The 23,042-nt window shown below is 36.3% G+C and overlaps 2 protein-coding genes across 6 annotated transcripts in view; one reads left to right on the forward strand and one right to left on the reverse strand.

The window, feature by feature from the left end:
• LOC146540965 (irregular chiasm C-roughest protein-like) overlaps positions 1–22,710 on the reverse strand; it is a 60,791-nt gene extending 38,081 nt beyond the window's left edge. For all 5 annotated transcript variants that reach the window (XM_085194713.1, XM_085194549.1, XM_085194631.1 and 2 more), the window contains exon 1: positions 22,576–22,710. The gene's annotated coding sequence lies outside the window, so the exon portion shown is untranslated. The remainder of the gene's footprint in view (positions 1–22,575) is intronic.
• Positions 13,154–17,800, forward strand: LOC146540966 (uncharacterized). The gene has a single exon (XM_085194118.1). It carries the CDS (start codon positions 13,154–13,156, stop codon positions 17,798–17,800), a length of 4,647 nt encoding a protein of 1,548 aa, XP_085050244.1.
• Positions 22,711–23,042: the final 332 nt, after the last annotated feature.

The following is a 23,042-nucleotide window of genomic DNA, read 5'->3' on the forward strand; positions in this document are numbered from 1 at the left end:
ACGAGACGATTTTGATTAAGGTTCGATTCTTAAGGTATATCGTAAAGTAGACAGAAGGAACTTTCGACCAAATCTTCAAAACATTGCTTGAGTAGTGGAACTCAAAGGCCACGCTTTGTCTTATAAACAGAGACCGAGTAATTGTTAATATTTAATTATGCCTTGCTCCGAATTTACAACCGTTGCTCTTACAGTCACACGTTCTACCACTGCGCCACGAAGGCCAACGCCACCACCATAATTAATACAAATATTATTCAAATACATACAAAAATGTTAAGAAAGCCATATTAATATTCATTAAAATTAAAACACAATTTAGAAACAATGAGATAGCATCTAAACAAATATAACGCCAGTAAAAACGACGCGACGATATCTATTGCTGTTATAAAAATATTTATTATCATATATATGTGTAAGCAATTATGGCTCTTACGAGACTTGTAGCAGGTGTTTATTGTTTTCTTGAACTTAGAATAGTAATTATTTAGATGTGGCGTCATATGGTAGATTATAAATAAAAAAAAAAATTGTATCGAAATAAATCGTTTTTTTGGTTCACGCTTTTTCCCGCACATAGAAAAGAAGGCTGAAGAACCCTAGGAACCTGTTATAAAGACACCTTCACTTCACGCTGTATTCCGTACACAGCAGGGTACGCAGAGGAACCCTAGCGTTAAGACATTCCGTTCCCCATTTTCTGCCGAATTCTGGAGGCATTGCGTATTGAATGGCAGAACTTCCTTACACCTTCATCCAACACCTTCACCTTTTGTATTATTTATTATTACCTACAGTGGCACCTCCGAAATTTGTTGAATTATCGGAAGTTTATTTGATTTTTTATCAGAAGTTGGAAAACCTAATAATCTTATCTGTTGGATCTTTAAAACTAAAAACCCTTTCAAGTACTGATGCCACTTCTACTCAGTTCAACTATGCCACAGCATGTTGACATATTCATATAATTTATTGTACAAGATTGTAAGGTACAATTATTTTTTTAATTCTTAAAGCAGTAACTATTTGTTTTTCAAGATTTGTTTTTTCACTACAAATTTCACTACGTCTTAAATTACAGGCGACGACTAGATAATATATAATTTACATATAATATACAAAATAATAATTTGGAAAATAAGACAAATCTTCTTTCCTAATAATAACGAAAGAAATTTCTTCAATTAATTTAATAAAGTTACATCAAAGCAACCACCCTATATAAAGTGAGATCTGAATACAAAGATGCGAAACCAATTCACCACGAACGTCTTCAGAAATAATGAAGAAAATCAACTTCATACCTACTTCACTAGATTTCTTATATAGGAATATAAAATATGATAATTTTAACATAACTAAAATTTAGAGGCCGTCATCGCGCAGAGAGAGAGAGAGATTGTGGGTTCGATTTTCCCCTCGAGATAATGAAATATTTTCATTTCTTCAATCAGTGACAACAAGGTAAAGCACGGCGTTGAATCCCACCACTTAACACGCAAGCCTCAAATTCCATCAATAACAATGTTTAAAGAATCGAATCTATAATCTTTATGATTATACAAAATAATTCATACGTTACAACTAAGCTACAAGTGCGTGATAAAGCACTTAAGTTTTAAATATTATTTCCAAACCGCAAGCCTGTTTATCAATATATTAGATTTACTAATTATAAAACTTGTTTGAGGAATCTGATCGACTTTTTATTACTATCAAACTAGTTTAGCGTATAGCGGCAACATACATAAATACATACATACATACATACATACATGATTATATATATGTAGTATATATTAAATTAGTAATAACCCAGTAGTAACACTTTGAATATTAATTTTTTTTTTTTCTGATACGTTTTTTTTTGCTTCTCGATACTTCGAGCCTACTGACAAAGAGAGCAAATTAGTAGGAAATAGAATAAGCCTGATTGATAGGAAGCGGAGAGAAAACACGAGGAAAGCAGACCCCACCATCAGATGAGACTAATAATGCACAGAAGATAAAGAGAACGCCGTGATTGTGGGTACGGTTCCCTCTCGGGGTTTTTTTTCATTTCTCTACTCTGGCCAAACGCCACTTGTCAACGATTGTCAAAAAATAAAAAAGACAGCTAATTAATTTGTTTATTTATTGCCTTATATTTTTAGTTACAACGCTTTCTCCAGCAACTTGTTCTCCGCTTTATATTTTAATTAGAGATTGATTGGCGGAACTCAACACCGCACTTTGCCTACCAGAGAGGAAAAATGAGAATTATTTATTCCTCTTAGTGTGATTTAAACCCATAGCCACACCACCACGGCCCCTCATATAAAATACTGTTATAAATATAATATAGTCTCTAATGATAACATTGCTTCGCTACCGGATGTCCACATAAGGCGATCGAGAACGGCTGACCAAGCTCGAATATCTCATATATAAAATATTTAAAGATTTTTCCAATCGAAAAATCTAATAAGTAATTTTGCCAATTTACTATAATATGATTGCAATTTATTATACAAGTTTTGAATATTTTTAGTAAATTAGGACTAATTTGTATATGTTTTACTGATTTGTTCTCACGATCCAAATGTTGACATATTGCAACACAAAATTTTATAATGACTTCTAACTATTAAAGATTAATAATTTATCTTTAGTACATTTTTGATTAATGATTTATCTCACAACATAGCCTAGTGTTAAGACACTCCACCTCCCATCTTCATCGACACCAGAGCGAAGAAATGAAAATATTAAATATTTCATTTCCTCAAGTGGAAATCGAACCCCAACCACAGTACGCCACTACAGTTACGCGTTTTTAACGAACATATGTCAAAAATATAGTTAAATCTGCATGTAGGCTTAAGCTTAAGCAACTTGAGTTACTAACATGCATAATTCTGTAAGACTTTAAGTATTTTTTTTTTTCTTTTAACCTTTATTTCACAATATTAGGTAACTTAACGCCTTAACTAAAATATTTATGGTCATCCTAGTGCAGAAGAATAGTGTTTGAATGTAAAAACGACGGTTATGAGTTCGATCCATGGGGATCGAACTCATAACCGTCGTTTTTGGGGGATTTATTAAATTTATACGGCGCCGCGGCGTTGATACGGCGAGAAAATGTCTCGAAAATTGGGTGACTAAATGTCTCAAAAATTGGGCGGAAGTTCTCTCACTCTAAGTTCCCTCTGCTTACCCATACTGTACGGAATACTGCGTACCTAACCCGTAACGCGGGAAAATGCGTGAAACTCGTTTTTTTAATAAATTAAGTAAATAATATTCCCTTCTTTCAAACGTCATTCTTTGACTGACTTATGGGCGGCAATGTGTTGTAAATTCTTCTTACAGAGGTGTTAATAACAAAATATGTGACAATCATAAAAGATTTTTTTACGTAACGGCTTGTCATTAATAATTAGCTTATTTAGCTAGTCGTACTTAAGGAACGTATATTCAAGTTTTTTAATAATTAATAAAAAAATATATTGAGGCCTTCGAGACCCAGGCGCATCTCACTGTAACCCGTCTTGGTTGGTTGTGGGTTCGACCGGCAGAAATGAATTATTTTCATTTACGTGGTATTTCTCATTCGCTGAAATAGTGGAGTACGAAGTGATTGCGCTGTTATTCTCTCTATCTCAGCTTCAGCGCTGGACCCCGCACACAGCAAGGTAGGCAGAGGGAACCTTGTGTTAAAACACTCCGTTTCCCACTCTCCGCCAAATTGTGGAGGTATTGCGTACTGAGTAGCTGAACTCAAAGCCGCTCTTTGCCTCGACACCAGAGCGGAGAAATGAAAATATAAATGTAAATAAATATTTTATTTCCTCGAGTGGGGATCGAACCCACAGCCGTCACGTTATAGTCACACCCTTGTGCCGCTGCGATATGACAGCCTCTATCTACCCTGGTATATGTGGAATAAAGTGTGAAAAAAAAAATCCTAATAACCACTGAGCGAAAATTTTCTCAAGTCCAAGTCATAATATTACTCAACGCGGCTAAACTGCACTCAGAAGTGAGCATTCATAAAAATGCACTATTTAAAAAAGTTTTACTTTTCCTTGCACCTGTTAAAAACTTTCGCCTTTAACGTGAAAAGTTTGAGAAAATATTTAACAAATATTCATAACAATGTTAGTAGTTTGTAATTATGATTTTATTTATTTTATTGAATTTACTATTGGGTTTCTTTCATTTGGATGTGAAATCTGTAACTAAAAGTATTTATTTATGAATTAATTATTCCCCGAATTTCTAGGAGAACGATTGTATTGTCATTTCTCCACTCTGGATGACTACAACGTGTGGCGTTAAGTACCGCCATTCAACACAACAATAAGTTGAACACATTTATGTCTCAAAAATTTGCCGAAAAACAGCGAACGGAGTGTCTCAACACTAGGTTCAGAAAAAAAACACATTCAATGCATTCAACAATATCTCACTAAACACCAACCCCCCTCAATATTGCTCGAACATATAAAACGTATTACGAAAACGTAAATTGTGTACGTGTGTAGCACCTTACACGTTGTATGAGAATGTGAAAGGCAAATAGCAGGTCGTGATGGGAGCACACGGGCCCATTTCACGTGTAAATATATGATAAAATTAAATTAAGTCACGATATAAGGCCAGGTTTTCCTTTCCTTGTGTAAATGAACTGAGCCTATCGTACTGTAAGCGTGACGGTTGTAGGTTCGATTTCTACTTGGAGATATTAATCATGTTTGATTAGACGAATTATAGCCGTGGATACCGGTTTTTTAACATGTTACAGTCTTTCTAATGGAAGTAAAGAAGAAAATAGAACACCTGGGTTTAAAAAAATAGTTTTAAAAAATAAAATGCCCAGTTTTTAGCATATTTATAAATAAATTATTTTTTAAAAATAAATGTTAATAGATTAAAAAAGTAACCTAAAATATTATAACACATCTACATTTTCTTATTCGTATATTTTTCATAAAAGAACACCCTGTTCATTACATTATTAGGTTAAATTAAGATAGAATCAACGGTATATCCCACCATGTTTTCCACCTTACGTTTTTCTTAAAGCCTCCGTACGTATCTATGCAAATTGTATTACGAAGAGCGTACGTACCATTTTGTTTTTGCTATGGCAAAACACACCGACTGTTAACAAGCAGGGGAAAAAATTAAGATATTCTCTTGCGTATTTTATTCTTATTGTTATTCTTAGACGTTTTGTACAATCTGTCACTAATGAGGGGAGGTGGATAACGTAGTGTCTCAACACTAGATTCTACGAAAGTCAAAATAATATACATACATATGTTTCGTGGTACAACTAATTATAGCAATCTCGGAACAAATGTAATTTTGTACTTAGCCAATCCACTTTTACTATGGACAATCTTCTCTTTTCCGATATTTAAAATTATTTTGTTTTACCACTAACTTGCAAGAAAGGAGTGTCTTAACACTGGACACTATCTGTCAACACTGGCCGACAGTGTCAAGACATTTAAATTCTAGAGAATAGTTAAAAGAAAAATGAAAATAGTATAAGAATAGGCCTGACGAATGGAATTAGGTCATTAAATAAACATATATAAGTACATATATATAAAAATAAATTGCCCTGTTCTCAACAGCAACGGTAGCTGAGAAGCCTTTCTACTAAAATCTTGTTAAATATAAAAGAAAGAAGCCCCACAAGCCACCTTCGCTGACTGCGTCGTTTTGTTGCTTACATGTCAAATTAATTGCGCGATATATCCAATTAATATAAAGTGTTTACATTATATGACACTTTAATCTTTAGTTTATTATATACTAGTAATGCGTTCTTGCTTCACCTGGCTTATATATATATATATATTTTTTATTGAAGATGGGTAAGCATTTGTCCGCTATCTCACCTGGTGGTAAGTGACGATGCGAACGATGGTGGAGCATGCTTACCCAGAAAATGCCTATTCACTCTTTCCTTGAAGACGGCCAGGTTATATTTAACGGGGAACAGTTGAGCAGGCAGGGAGTTCCACTCCTTAGCTGTTCGCATAAGGAAAGTGGAGGCGAAGCGCTGCGTACGAGAAGCAGGCACATCGATAACATATGGGTGAAACCCCAGCCTACGTCTAGTGCTCTGCTGATGGAAAGGAGAAGAGGGTATCAGGTCATGCAACGCTGCTGCACACTCTCCGAAATGTATCCTATAGAATACCGACAGGCATGCTACTTTACGGCGGTGTTCGAGGCTTTGCAGCTTTGCCTCAACAATCTCCGATATTTCTAGGTCAGAAAAATATTTAATAAAAAAAAATGTACGCTCTTTCGCGCATACCAGGATAGACCGAGGGAATGCAGTATTAACATACTCCTTTCTCCACTTACCCCTCTGCCTACCCTGAAGGGAAGCGTGAAGCTGTTATAATTATATATTTTCTTTCATTTCATTCGGCTCTTCATTTTTGACTACTTTAAAGCATTTTGAGCTAAAATTATCAAAGCCTACAGCCATTACGAATAGACAGAAACATTCAAAAATTTAATATTTTTGATAATTTAATTGGAATTCCTGCTATTGTAGAATTAAATAGCGTGAAGCGTTGAGAAAACAGTTAAACAACAAATCGATTTGTACACGTCCGTGGGAACCATTACTGGATGAGTCTCGTGCCACATTGTATCATTAATTCACAGTAAGTATATACAGTAGGTTATTTTAACATAATTGCATATATTAAAGACAGAGTAAATCTAGTGAACAGTTTCTCTGCAAAACTCTTTCTCTTCTTAGCAAAACTCCATATATTACCAACTCACTGGCCCTGGAACGCCATGTTTCTAGTGTTTAAAGGATATATATCTTTTACTTACTCTGCTTAGATTAGGGTAGGCAGAAAGATAATCGTAGTAGATTGGAGGCTCTGTGAGTTAAGGTGTCAGAACTTATTTAACCTACAATGCCTATAATTTTAGCAGAAAGCTACCACAGATTAAATTAAATATTTAATCTGTGGTAGCTTTCTGCCTTGTTTACCAGATCTATATTGCTGAGTGTTATTATCTAGTAGTCTATCTATTTTTTTTCTCTCCTCTTTCTCCTCATTCTAGTAAGAATCGAACTCACAAACAAAACGTCCCTATAAAGTGTTAATTTAAAACAATCTCGTGTACCACATCGTAAAAAATATCAATAATAAATATCCCAGTATGTACATTATATGTTAAAAAACATAAATAAATTTCACGCTGCAAGGGATGCGGGAAACCTTATAAGGTGACCGCATAGGATGCAATGGTCTTGCTTACATGTTCAATATATGAATAATTTTATTTCTTATATTTACACATTTTCTGCATGAGACCCTGTTTCTCATTTTTCCCCCTTTTTGGAGATAGATTAGATCGGGGTCCACAAAAAAGAATCTTCTTGTTATTTATTTCCATAATTTACTAATTCTCTCTGCCTACCTTGATATGAGGGAAAAAGCACATAGACGTTTTTGTTCATGAAAGATAACTACCTAATGGATGTTATAGAAGGATGCAACCTCATCTGTAAGAAGGAAATTACTATTCTATATATATTTAACTTCTATATATTGAGCTATTATATTCATAGCAGGGCAGGCTGAAAAAACTTAGTGTCAAGACACTCCATTTCCCACTTTCCGCAAAACGAAAGTTTTCATCACAAAGCCCATTACTAAATCTTTTATCACTAAGCCTTAGTGCTTAAAATGTACGATACTGAAATGAGTAAAACGCATGAATGATTTACGAAACAGGGCGTGGGTTCCAATCCCGCTACGTCCACTTTTTTTTATTTAAATTTACAATGTGTCAATATGTCAAAATTCATTTATTATATTTCAATCACTCTTATATGGCGGTTATTTAGTAATATTAATAAATGGTTCGTTGCACTTTTATTTAAAACAGGCTTAGTAAGTTTCTTTGCGGTTACATAGGTATAGTATACGGGTCTTATAGAAGATAGTTGTTTAGAATTTTTACTAGGCATATTATATTTTATATATAAAATTGTTTTTTCGTAGTAGACTGACGGTGCTAAGTTACGGCACTCAATTAGTAAATCGAATTGGGCGGGAAGGTTGGAACGGAGTATCTTGACACTAAATTCTCCCTATCTTACTATATATGCGGGATACAGCGTGAAACGGAAAATAATAAATCTGTTACATACAGTGTTAGCTAAAAATATGTCAAATAATGTTTTTATGTAAAAAAAAATTGAAACTGGGTAGAAATATTTATTTCGATCATTCAATTTGTATAGGTTTATCGTAATCATTGGCAATATACCTAATTGATGTTATAAAAGTAAGTGCGGGTTCGATGCCCGCCTCATATACTTTTTATGACATCCTTGTGGCAATAAGATAATTTTATTATAAGAGTATCCTACTGTGACCAGTAATAAACTGGTATCGCCATATTATTTGATCAGATATGACATTTTGATGACATTTAACCTGTACTTAAGTATTTTAATGGGTTCATAGGCCATAAGAACACCATTCCAATTTATACATTCATTTAAGTAAATCAAATTTAGCGTTAGGCCTAAATAATAAATAACATAAACAAAAAATAGCATACCATTTTCCAGTAGAGTAGGGTTGAGGGAACATAGTGTTTAGACACTACCCCACACGGTGGGCATTCCTATTTCGGAGACATTGCATTGTATTGATTGGCGAAACTAAACGCCGCGCCGTAAAAAAAAAATTTTACCTCCCCATTTGTGTCCAAAATAATAAAAATCATAAAAATATATTATTCACCTTATTTCTATTTATAAATTGTATATAAAGAAAACCGGTAAAAGAATTTCCAAGCATAAACCATAACAAATTCACAATGTTTATTCGGGGCTTAGTCACGGTCAAGAACCTTTGTTTTTTATTCGCGACCCATCGGTAATTAAAAATCTGTTAAAGCTTACTTTAAAATCAATTGTAACAGATAGCTCGGTGGAATTTTAAATGATGACCATCTGCACGCGATGGTTCAAGGTTCGATGCTCACTCGGAGTAATGATTAAATATTTTATAATATGAGTTGGCTAACAACTTACAAGTCTCAAATTTAATTAAGCAGCTACATATATGTGAGGCCAATGTAGCGCAGGCACACAAGGGTCCGATTGACGGTTATGGGTTCGATTCCCACTCGAAGGTATAACATTTTTAATATTTTCCTCATCAGTAGCAGACTGTAGAAACGATGTTTGTGGGTTTGATGTTTAGTGGGAGAAAGGTTTATATTATTTTAGCTTCTTGCTATATTCCAAATATATATATATATATATATAATTTACAGTCAGAACAAGACAAAGTAATGACTAAAACGAGACAATAATCAATAATATAATTTATATTATAACTAGTGGACCCGTACGCGGCTACGCCCGCTTGAACTATACGAATATTTATTAAATATATTTATGAAATTATTTTCAGTTTTCAATAGAGAGATGCGTTAAGCAAGCCCATTTTGGGTGACGTTTTCTAACAACAAACTTTGCAAATCGTTGCCTAGCAACGAGAGTTGTTATTAACAAGGCGGAATAAATTACATGTCAAATTAATAAGTATTTTAATATATTGGTATATATCGAAAATATTACAAATATGAGAAAAAAAGTATCCTATGTTCATCCCGAGACCCTCAAGTATCTCTATATGAGTATTTTATCACAATTAAATTAGCGGTTTGGGCCTGATTGCGTAAAAGACAGACAGACAGACAGACAGACAGACAGAGTTACTTTCGAATTTATAATATAGGTATGGATTCGTATATATATAAATATATATATAATTTTAATACATTCATAAAAAGATTAAATATAATCTGACTCACTCCAGCCTTCATCCTGTACAGACGACAGGATCCATTAATGAACACTTATTAAAATGTTTATTTGGACATAGCGACGGCATAACTGTCATAGCTTAATTGGTCGATAGTTAGCTATAAAAGATAGTTACAATATTACAAAGATATGTACATATTTTTTAATTTTTTTTTTACTTAAACTACATTATATCCTTTACATAGCAGAGTAGGCAGAGGGAACCTGGGAACCTATTATTTTCCACTCACGATCCCGTGTAACTCCAGAGGAGCTTCAGATGCGTCGCCGGCCTTTAGGGTGGCCTTTTTTAAAGGTACTACGTGTCCAGGTGATGAGGATGTGCTTTGGCTTGTAACCAGAGCGAGGACATTAAAATATTAAATAAATAATTTTCTCGAATGGGCGTCGAACCTACAACCTGTCGCTTTTACTGTCGTTCGCTGTTAGCAAGTTACAATGATCATCAAAATAATTACATAGATAGGCATCGTAGAACAGCGACGAGACGCCATTTTGAGTTATATTAATTAATTAAATTAGAAAAAAAAAACACTGGTTAACATCTTAATGATTAAATACAAAAATATATACAATCTTAGATAGTATATATAAAATTGAATATTCCAAGCACATTCCTTATCCTAGAAATGAAACCTGTTTCTTGTTGAATTTAAATTTACACCAAGTCAGTCGTACTTTTGAATAAAATATGCAAAAATAATATAGGATTTCCCGTTTTTTAAGATATAAATAAAAAAATAATCGACATAATAATTATTGAATATAAATTTGTATGTCCGTCCATCCGGCTTGCCATGCTTCGTACGATAGTTGGTAAGTGCGAGTGGTTATTTTGTTTTCGATTGCGGCGACTTTTATTCTATTAAGTAAATAATAATTTTTTTTTAGTTAAGTGAAGAATTACCCTAATAAGGGATAGAGCCCACAACCATTGAGTTTACTATATATATATTTTTTAAAATTACGTCAGAATAGGCTGAGGGAACCTGGAAACCTATTCTGGAAGCTTTGCATGTTGCCTCGTTACCAGAGCGAGGAATTTTAAATATTAAATACACTCCCCCGAGTGGGAATCGAATCCGTAACGACCGCTCACTAGTGCTTGTGCGCCAGAACGGCATCTACAAATAAAAATTAATATTTCTATAATTATATTAAACTAGTGGACCCGAACGCGGCTACGCTCGCTTGAACTATACGAATTGTTCGCGACAACCGACGCGCATCATCGGCTGTGAACTCGTCACAACATGTTAGAGACTGTTTAGTTTGGCAAAAAGTGACGTCATACCACTCTCGTAATTTTGAATGTTATTATTAGTGTCTTTTCTAAATTAATAGTGTTTTTTCCTTTGTAAATAAGTAATTACATTAAATAATAAATATAAATAGATTTGGGTTCCGTTTTAGATAATAATTTTCGACTTTATATCTTATTTGTATAGTTGTACTATGATTTGCCGCATTAATCGCTTTTTATATAATAGTAACTTCCGTATAGTAAATTTTATTATTAATTATTGTTTGTCATAGTTTTCTGTAACAAAATAACAGATTTGTATATTCCTAATGTGTGTAATTAATTTTAGAGAGAATTTTCATTGTAAAAACTCATGTAAAATTCGTCATCGTAACAGCATTTTTCGTAATTTAATAATAGATAATACTTAAATAGTATAATGTTTTATACATAGATAGATAGATATTTTTATGTTCTTTTAATATGTATAAATTGTAAAAACATCCGATTTTTAGTTATTAAAATATAAATGTAAATGTGTGATAATCATAGTAAAAATATTGTTGTAAATAAAGATAAAACGGCTCGGTGGCTCGCGGCTCTCGTTACCGTTTAGCTCCGCGCAACGGAGGTGCGCGTCGGGCGAGACAGAGACAGTCGGCAATCAACGGTGAGCACAACAGGAAGAAGATAGAATCGGAACAAGACACGAATAGAGCCGACAGTCACCGACCGTTATACAGTGATCAACATCTTGTTTCAATATCCTGTTTCAACATCCTGTTTCAGTATCTTGTTTCAATGTATAGCAAGAACGTCTCGCAAGAACGTCTCACAAGAAGGACTCCCAAGAACGTCTCACAAGAACGTCTCACAAGAACGTCTCACAAGAACGTCTCACAAGAACGACTCACAAGAACGTCTCACAAGAACGACTCACAAGAACGTCTTGGGGTCTCAGCATACTCCGTGTTCCCATGATCTGGAACCTATAGTGTGCAGGGCGTCAGCGGCTCATTCACTTGAGTTCCGCCCGTCCGGTACAACGTGCTGGTCCTTCGAGCCGGATCTGGGGACTCCTCACCGAAGCTGAAGCATCATCCGTCATCGTGCAAGTTATCGCAGTGCTCCGTCGCGCAAGTGCTCCGTCGCGCAGTACTCTATCGCGCAGTGTTTTCCGTCGCGCTCGCAAACGCATTCGCCGTCGCGTTTCGCATCCGTATCGACTGTCGCGCTCGCAACTGCGCTGACGTCACATATCCCGTCACGTCGTGAGTGTTTTGTGCATCCGCCTTCGTGAGTCTTCGTAAGTGCTCCATCGCGTAGTGCTCTCCGTCGCGCCGTGCTCCATCGCGCAGTATATTCCGTATTGACTGTCGCGCTCGCAACTGTGCTGAAGTCGCTTTACTCGCCTGTAGTCTTCGTGAGTGTTCGTGCATCAGCCTCTGACATCCGCCTTCGAGTGTTATCGTGAGTGTTCGAGAACCTTCGTGCATCCGCCTTCGAGTATTATCGTACTACATCGCGCAGTGCTCTCCGTCGCGCAGTGTTCTCCGTCACATAGCGCTCTCCGCTGCGCTCTCCGCCGCCTCCGTTGGCGTCCGCATTGACTGTCGTGCTCGCTACTGCGCTGACATCTATCGCGCCGTAAGTCACGTCGTGAGTGTTCGTGCATCCGCCTTCGAGTATTATCGTAAGTCTTCGTGAGTGTTCGTGCATCATCCTCCGACATCCGCCTTCGTGTGTCGTCGTTCGTCTCCGAGAATCTTCGTGCTTCCGCCTTCGAGTGTCGTCGTTCGTCTCCGAGAATCTTCGTGCATCCGCCTTCGAGTATTATCGTTTCGTCTTGGTGAGTTTTACCAATTATCGTAGGTTTTTACTAAGAAAACACTAAGGGATACTTCAATGAAGTTGAAAATACAGCCAGAATTCGAAGAAGCCTAACTGGAAAAGCATTGGAAGTCGTCGACACACAACTCATAGCTCATTCAAAACCGGATGCCATCATAGAAGAGCTTGAAATGAATTTCGGTCGTCCAGATGCAATCGCATATAGTGAATATGACAAGCTTCGATCTCTACCTCGTTGTGCTGACAATCCAAAGGAGATACATGCATTCGCCAGTAAGGTAAGAAGCAGTGTTAATCTGTTTCGCGCCCTCGATTTACACAACTTTATCACTGCGCCAGATATAACGAGGGCCCTTCGTGAAAAGCTACCATCGTCGTTATGTACCAGGTGGTACGAGGAACAAGCATCTATATTCAAACCAGACCTGACGCACTTCAGCGAGTTTCTCACCAAACAAGCAGCATGTCGCACACCTTATTCAACAGAGATCCCGCACTCAGAGCCTACTCGTCGTGTGATACATAGAACGCACAATACTACCGAAGAAAGGAAAACTAATAGATTTCATGGAATGGTGAAAAGTACGTGCAAAATTTGTAACAAAGAAGGTCATCACAGTATTAGCTGCAAGAAATTTCAAGATGCCAACTCAGATAAAAGATGGGAACTCGCCAAAGAACACCGACTGTGCTTCAGATGCCTGCGGTTCCGACAATCAGGACATTCCTGTAAACCACAGAAGTGCAATATTAAGGGATGCATCGGTACTCATCATCGATTACTACACTATGATAAAAAGGAGAAATCAGAAATTCGAAATCAACAAGAAGAAAAGGAAACCGTGGCCAACGCATGGGTACCGTCAAAGGCGCATGCTTATCTTAAAATCATACCAGTCAGAGTTCATGGACCGGCGGGAGAAACCTCCGCATACGCTCTATTAGACGACGGATCAACTGTATCTCTCATAGATGAAGCTTTGGCAAAGGAAGTCGGTGCTGAGGGACGGCTGGATCCTTTAAAGATGGAAGCAATCGGGGATATAGTTATTGAAACGCCGGGATCAAGGCGTGTTACCGTGACACTTGCTAATTCACAGAAAAAGAAGATTAGCTTTACAGCTCGTACCGTTCCGCATCTTAATCTTTCCCCGCAAACAATTCGTGAAGAAGACTTAGCTGCCTGCGATCATCTAATAGATTTGAAGAACCAGCTCACCTACGACTCAGCCACGCCTAAAATTCTAATTGGTCAAGACAATTGGAATTTACTACTCGCCGAAGATGTCCGTATAGGACCGAAGAACCAACCAATCGCTTCACTCACGTCGCTCGGGTGGGTGCTACATGGTGCGCACAATAGGACATTGGGTCAGAAAATCCATTTCGTCAATCAAGTTACTGCTATTGAAGATAGAATGGATGAACAACTGAGAGATTACTTTGCCTTGGAATCTCTTATCATTAATCCGCGTCGGCCAGACTCTGATCCAGAAATAAAGGCTGAAAACATTTTGAAGAAACACACACACCGTTTACAAGATGGGCATGTTGAAACCACACTTTTATGGAAATCAGAGAACAGCATCATGGTTAATAATTATGAGTCGGCGCTGAAGAGGCTCATATCAATAGAGAGAAAAATTGATCGTGATCCTGAACTGAAAAGGAGATACACCGAACAAATGGAATCACTCGTCCAGAAGGGCTACGCTGAGGTGGCACCTAAAAGTATCTCTCCAGGCAGAACATGGTACCTGCCACACTTCGACGTGCAAAACCCGGCTAAACCAGAGAAGCTTCGCATTGTTCACGACGCCGCTGCTAAAACCAAAGGTATGTCACTAAACGATTTCCTCTTGACTGGACCAGACCTTCTTCAATCGCTTCCTGGAGTCATGATGAGATTTCGCCGTCATGCTTTCGCTGTATCAGCCGACATAGCCGAAATGTTTATGCAAGTCAAAGTAAGACCTCAAGATAGGGATGCCCTTCGCTACCTGTGGAGAGGACACCGGCGGGAGGGAACTCCTGAAGAATATCGCATGACGTCGCTTATATTTGGAGCTGCGAGTTCACCATGCACCGCGATATTCGCTAAAGATTGGAACGCAAAAAGGTACATCGACACGCATCCAGAAGCAGTGGAAGCTATCATCCACAACCACTATATGGATGACTACCTAGACAGTTTCCGAAGTATAGAAGAAGCTATAGAAACTTCCAAAAAGGTCCAACATATCCACGGAGAAGCTTGTTTCAAACTCTGCAAGTGGGTTTCAAATATCCCGAAAATAATAAATGAACTTGAAAAACAATCAAATATGACAGAAACTATTAACCTGGGTACCAAAGAAGAAAAGATTTTGGGTTTAATGTGGAGACCGTCAACCGATGAATTACGATTCAATTTAAAACTAGCAAGATTACCGCCCAGTTTATTAAAGAAAACAGCTCCTACGAAGAGAGAAGCTCTGAAGATAGTTATGTCACTCTATGACCCACTTGGTTTCGCTTCACCCGTTACTATTCGTGCTAAACAAATTCTTCAAGAATCTTGGCGAAGAATTATAGATTGGGATCAACATCTGGATGAAGATCTTTCCAAGCAGTGGGCAGAATGGATGCTACACCTTCAGAAATTGAAAAATGTGAGCTTACCTCGATGCTACTCTGGTTATAGTGATGCCACATCTGTACAACTACATATATTCAGCGACGCCAGTGAAACAGCCTACGCAGCAGCTGCCTACTGGAGGGTGGTTGCTCCGGATGGAAAAGTCCAAGTCAACATGATCATGGCTAAAGCGAAAGTAGCCCCGCTCAAGGTTATGTCAATTCCTCGTTTAGAACTACAAGCAGCCGTCATGGGAGTTCGCATAGCAGAAGCTGTCATAAAAGAACATCGTATTGCGCCGGAATGCAAAATCTTTTGGACAGACAGTAAGACAGTTCTGACGTGGATAAGAAATGGAGCCAGGTCTTATAAGCCATTTGTCGCACATAGACTAGCAGCCATTGAAGAATATACCAAAGTTGAAGAATGGCGTTGGGTACCTTCTAAGCTCAATGTCGCCGATATAGCCACCAGAGAAGTACCATCTGATTTTGGAGCTGATCATGAATGGTATCACGGGCCTGCCTTCTTGAAAGAAAATCCGAGTACCTGGCCTATCGAAAAACCGGTCGTGTCAAATAATACTGGTGAAGAACATACTTTTACCGTTAAAGAACTCCAGCTGAAGACAAAATTACGTGAAGCAATTCCTGATCCACAACGCTTCTCAAAATGGGAGCGACTACTTCGTGCCACAGCTAGAGTCTTGCAATTTTTAGATATTTGCAGAAATAAAAAAGAGAAGATCTTTTATAAGCGAACACGTAGAAATATGGAATCAGATCCTACGTGGAACAAACGAAGAGAAACATTGCAAAAGAAATCTACTACTCTACATAGCAAGAAATCTATGGATTCCAACAATTTTCTGATATTGGATTCGAAGTACATTACAAAAGCAGAAAATCTTCTCATCCGAACATCTCAAGAAGAATCTTTCAATGAAGATATCACAGACTTAAGATACAACAGGACTATTGCCAAACAAAGTCGCCTTCATTCATTACCCGTAGAACTCCGAGATGACATTGTCGTTCTTCGCAGCCGTATAGCCGCCGCCGAGGGAATAAAAGACGAAACAAAGAAACCACAAGTCTTAGATGGAGATAACTACATCACACAGTTATATATTGATTGGACCCACCGTTGTCTTCACCACAGCAGCACCGAAATAATAGTAAATGAAGTACGTCAACATTTTTGGGTAATTCGTCTTCGTCCCACCGTGAAAAGGATAGTTCATCAGTGCCTCAAGTGTCGTATTCGCAAGGCACAACCCCCACAGCCTTCTACGGGTGATCATCCTAAATCCCGTCTCGCTCATCATCGAAGACCATTTACATACACCGGCTTAGATTATTTTGGCCCTCTCACAGTAGTCGTCGGCAGACAACACGTGAAACGTTACGTCGCACTCTTCACGTGTCTTACCACTAGAGCAGTTCACCTGGAAATCGCCGCCAGCCTAAGCGCAGACTCTGCCATACTTGCATTGCGAAGATTCGCTGCACGTCGAGGATGTCCTTCCGAAATTTACTCAGATAATGGTACAAACATGCATGGAGCAGACAAAGAACTTCGAGAAGCATTCAAAGAAGAAGCCAGTCGTCGAGGCATCGCATGGCGTTTCATAACACCATCTGCACCATTCATGGGAGGCGCATGGGAACGTCTTGTTCGCTGCGTGAAAACAGCTCTATACACTATTCTTCGTGAGAGATACCCCCGAGAAGAAATTTTGGCTACATTACTCTGCGAAGTAGAATATACTGTGAATAGTCGTCCCCTCACACATGTTTCTGTAAACAATGACGACGAAGAATCTATAACACCCAATCACTTTTTACTTGGGGGTTCAGCTCGTCTACCTGTACCTGGCACATTTAGTGAGGACGACATCGATAGCAAAAAGCAGTGGAGACGCTCACAGATATTAGCGGACATGTTTTGGAGACGCTGGGTTCGCGAATATCTCCCTGAACTTCAACACCGGCGGGAGCCTCATGGTCGAGGCCCTACTTATGAAATAGGTGACCCGGTACTTATAGCCGACTCACAACTTCCAAGAAATACGTGGCCAAGAGGACGCATAGAAAAAGTATATCCAGGTGCAGATGGACAAGTGCGAATAGTTGAAGTACGCACTAAGGGTGGTCTTCTGAAAAGGCCAACCAAAAAACTCGTTCCGCTTCCAAAGTAAGAAGACGTCGTCGCTCACCGCGGGAAAGATGCAGCATCACATCGAGACCTGATTCTGCACGGCGGGAGAAATGTTCGCGACAACCGACGCGCATCATCGGCTGTGAACTCGTCACAACATGTTAGAGACTGTTTAGTTTGGCAAAAAGTGACGTCATACCACTCTCGTAATTTTGAATGTTATTATTAGTGTCTTTTCTAAATTAATAGTGTTTTTTCCTTTGTAAATAAGTAATTACATTAAATAATAAATATAAATAGATTTGGGTTCCGTTTTAGATAATAATTTTCGACTTTATATCTTATTTGTATAGTTGTACTATGATTTGCCGCATTAATCGCTTTTTATATAATAGTAACTTCCGTATAGTAAATTTTATTATTAATTATTGTTTGTCATAGTTTTCTGTAACAAAATAACAGATTTGTATATTCCTAATGTGTGTAATTAATTTTAGAGAGAATTTTCATTGTAAAAACTCATGTAAAATTCGTCATCGTAACAGCATTTTTCGTAATTTAATAATAGATAATACTTAAATAGTATAATGTTTTATACATAGATAGATAGATATTTTTATGTTCTTTTAATATGTATAAATTGTAAAAACATCCGATTTTTAGTTATTAAAATATAAATGTAAATGTGTGATAATCATAGTAAAAATATTGTTGTAAATAAAGATAAAACGGCTCGGTGGCTCGCGGCTCTCGTTACCGTTTAGCTCCGCGCAACGGAGGTGCGCGTCGGGCGAGACAGAGACAGTCGGCAATCAACGGTGAGCACAACAGGAAGAAGATAGAATCGGAACAAGACACGAATAGAGCCGACAGTCACCGACCGTTATACAGTGATCAACATCTTGTTTCAATATCCTGTTTCAACATCCTGTTTCAGTATCTTGTTTCAATGTATAGCAAGAACGTCTCGCAAGAACGTCTCACAAGAAGGACTCCCAAGAACGTCTCACAAGAACGTCTCACAAGAACGTCTCACAAGAACGTCTCACAAGAACGTCTCACAAGAACGACTCACAAGAACGTCTCACAAGAACGACTCACAAGAACGTCTTGGGGTCTCAGCATACTCCGTGTTCCCATGATCTGGAACCTATAGTGTGCAGGGCGTCAGCGGCTCATTCACTTGAGTTCCGCCCGTCCGGTACACGAATATTTATTAAATATATTTATGAAATTATTTTCAGTTTTCAATAGAGAGATGCGTTAAGTAAGCTCATTTTGGGTGACGTTTTCTAACAACAAACTTTGCAAATCGTTGCTTAGAAACGGTCGCATAGCGACGGTTGTTACTGACTTGGCAGAATAAATTGCATGTCAAATTAATAAGTCATTTAATATATTGGTATATATCGAAAATATTACAAATATGAGAAAAAAAAGTATCCTATGTTCATCCCGAGACCCTCAAGTATCTCTATATGAGTATTTTATCACAATTAAATTAGCGGTTTGGCCCTGATTGCGTAAAAGACAGACAGACAGACAGACAGACAGACAGAGTTACTTTCGACTTTATAATATAGGTATGGATAGTTCCTTGTGGAACCCAAATGGAATATTTGCTATAAAAGATTATCCGTACGTACGGACGTGCGACATCAATTCATTCGTCTGCATTTTAATCATGCATTATAATTGGTTGGTCTGTCCGTGTCGTTTCGAAGGCTTGTGGACTTTCGAACTTTATATATTTATATTTTTATGTGGAATTGTAAGTTATATTCGAAATTCATTTATATTTGAAGCTTTTTTTGAGCCTCATGCTACACAGCAGGGTAAGGGAAGAGGTAGCCCAATTTTAAGACACTCTGTTCTCCATTTTCCGAAGAATTCTGGAGACATGGCATGTTGAGTGGCGGAACTTAACGCTGCGCTTTGCCTTGATACCAGAGCGAAGAAATGAAATTATTAAATATTTCATTTTCTCGAATGGGAATCGAACCCACAACCTGTCGCGTTTACAATCACATGTCTGTGCCCCTGAGCTACGATTGACCTCAAGCTTATAAAGCTTATTAAGCTTAAGTCTTTTTTTAAATTAATAACATGTAAAAAGAGAACACTTTCTAGTAATTGAAATATGAGTGACAGAAATCTATTATTTTTTTTAATGATGTAATTAAAATTTCAATACTATTTGGACCACCGCTTTGAGTCTCAAAGACGCATTCGCATCGAACCCGCTACCATCACGTCTATAATTAAGCATTGAATCACTGGACATCTACCCAATATTATATATTAGCTAATAACATCCCTTATATGGCGAATTCTAGTAACAGGCGATAATTACTTAGAAATTCACTATCGATATATCAAAGAATAATGGATTTAAATCTTTATGTAATAAAGATAGTTTTTATATGTTTACTATATTTTATATCTTAGTTCAAAAAAATACGATTTATTAAGAATGCAGATCCGGATTTAATAAACGAAAATAGATTAAACGGTTATTTTGGAACGTTAATTCTTAATTTAATAAAATATCATTAATAACCATATTATAACTGTATTTGGTAACTTGATCCCAAACTAGACACTGTCTCCATTATGGTGATAAGACAACCAATAAATATACATAAATGGTTATAAATGTATGTAAATAGATACAGAATTAATAATAATGTGTTTTAAACAAATATATGACTTGAGTGGGAATTGAACTCGCGACCTATGGCCTAGAAGTCACTAGACTAAGACCATCCATTTATAGGTAGTAGGACAAATAAGTAAGTAAAATAAAATGTATATAAGTTACTTATATACAATTTATTTTACCTTTAACTAACTTAGGTTACCTAGATTACTTATATACAATTTATTTACCTTTACCTAACCTAGGTTACCTAGGTTTTACCTATACATGTGCTACTAGCTTTAAGAACGGTAAGTGCTAAAAGCTGTCACACGACGCCAATACATTAGAATCCACATCGAATCTGAAGCCAAGAAGAACTCGTATCAAAAATAAACGAGATAAAATAAAAAAAATGAGAGGACCCGATATGAACACCTGCCCTAATTACGTAGGGAAACTTAACCTGTTATACAAAAACCGTAGCAAAATTAATATGCATATAGAAAAAAGTAATCAGAACCTTATTTCAATAGACATATAAGCTATTTTTGTGTAAACTACGAGGGTTAGATAGCAAAACTTGTTGTCAAAACACATTTTTACACAACACTCTGTAAAATATTTATAGCTCTTAAATTAACGTAATAAGATCGATTTTCCAATGAATTTGTCAATCCATATACATATTATAATATTGTACTCATCTCAAAGTAAATCTACTTTTTGTTGCAACTACTTGTTAATATATTTTTTATAGGTTTGTTTTAAGTTGGACAGGGACTTGAAGTTATGTGATTTTATAAGGCTTCTGATATACCCCTTTTTTTTAAAGTTAGTTAGTTAGTTAGTTATTTAGTTACTTCTTTATTAGGACGTTTGACCATATTTGGAAAGTTACTCCAATGTTTTTAACTTTTTTGAGCAATTATGTAGATCAATTATTTGAAATATCAGTAGTTGTTAAAACTAGTTGTGGCGCAGTGAAACGGGCGTGCGACTGTAAAGGCGAAAGGTTGCTGGTTCGATTTCCACTTAAAGAAATGATATATTTATTTTTCATTTTCTCTCAGTTACGCCTCTGAAAACGCAATGCCTCCAGAATTCGGCGGAAAGTGAGAACAGAAGTGTTTTAATGAGAACAGAATGTCTCAACACTAGGTTTCCAAGTTTTCTTTGCACTTCATACTATGTGCGTGATATAGCACGAAGCTAAAAAATGTTTCTTATTTAGTTATTTCTTTATAAGGACCGTTTGTGGTCAAACGTCTTTCTAAATTTATTCGAATTGTACCTCTTTTGAGCAATTATGTACATCAATTGAATTTAAATAATTATTTAAAATATCAGTAATTACATCTTATATGTATGTGCTTAAATTAATTAAATAATAACATATCAAAAGAGCTTTAAATTTATAAATAGCGCTTGGAAGCTTTCGCGCGCAAATCCAATATTTTCTCGTTGAAGTTTACTTTTAATATAGAATCGGTATTTACTTTTTATTCAATTTAAATTTGAGTTAGTTATAATCTGTTAAAAAGTAAGAAAAAAAATCGAGCTTCACAGTAGATTTTTGGGGAGGGAGGGAGAAAGTTATATTTTAATATAATAAAAATATTAAAATCATAAGTATCTTTTGGAAAACGGAGTGTTTTAACACTGAGTTATCTCTGCTTACCCTGCCCTACTATATAGGGGATAAAGTGTGAAACAGAAAAAAGTTTGTTAAATAAGCTTAGAGCTTTCATATGGAAGTTCTTAGTTCTATACACGCAACGCCATCTTTCAAACGCTTTCAAACTTAAATATCATTAGAGAATATAGTATTATAATATATTTTCTTAAATAATTTATTTTTCAATAGCATATGCAAAAATGATAAGCCATAAAAAATATTTGTTTTTAAAAAATATTTAACAATAAAGTTTTGTTTTATTTGTTTATTAACTCCAATACAACTTTTTGATTGATTTCATTTATTGTATTTATATTTGATATAAGAAAAAACAAACAATTAAATCTAACATTAAAATATACTAAAAATATGTATATAAAAAAATGTGTCATAAAACTTTTTTTTACCAAAAAACTCGACAAAAAAGCGCGCTAAAACAATTAATCAAAAACAAAACACCAACCCTAATCAAGAACAAAACAAAAAACAACAAACTTACCGTTAAAACAATATAATCCAAACAAATCCATATAAAACAAAACAATTGTACATACAAATAATGTTTTCACGTTACACGTACGTACATACACACAACACTGACGCGACCGTCGCCGCGGCGGTTTGACACCGGACTGACATGCAACTTGCACTATGACTTTGATAAGATTTGGATGCTGTAAAATAAGATGTTTTTCCATTTTTTTAAATTAAATTATATAAATTAATATAATAATTATATGTAATTCACTTTGGTATAATTTTTTATTATTAACTAGCGGATCTAGGCGGCTTCGCTCGCTTGAATTATAGGAATATTTATGAAATTATTTTCAGTTTAAAGAGTGAATTCTAGATAACGATAAAACACGAGTTCAAAGAAATATTTTTAAGAGTCTGAATTTCAAATTTTATAAAAATCGGTGCCGATTTTCAATTTTTTCCATACTAACTTTCAACCCCTATTTC

Source organism: Heliconius melpomene, chromosome 1 (genome assembly GCF_056956725.1).
Source record: "Heliconius melpomene rosina isolate 202511_hmr_F chromosome 1, ASM5695672v1, whole genome shotgun sequence".
Classification (NCBI taxonomy): Eukaryota; Metazoa; Arthropoda; class Insecta; order Lepidoptera; family Nymphalidae; genus Heliconius; species Heliconius melpomene.

Excerpts from the sequence above, each read along its gene's own strand:
- LOC146540966 (XM_085194118.1), top strand. The coding sequence starts at position 13,154 with ATGAATTTCGGTCGTCCAGATGCAATCGCATATAGTGAATATGACAAG.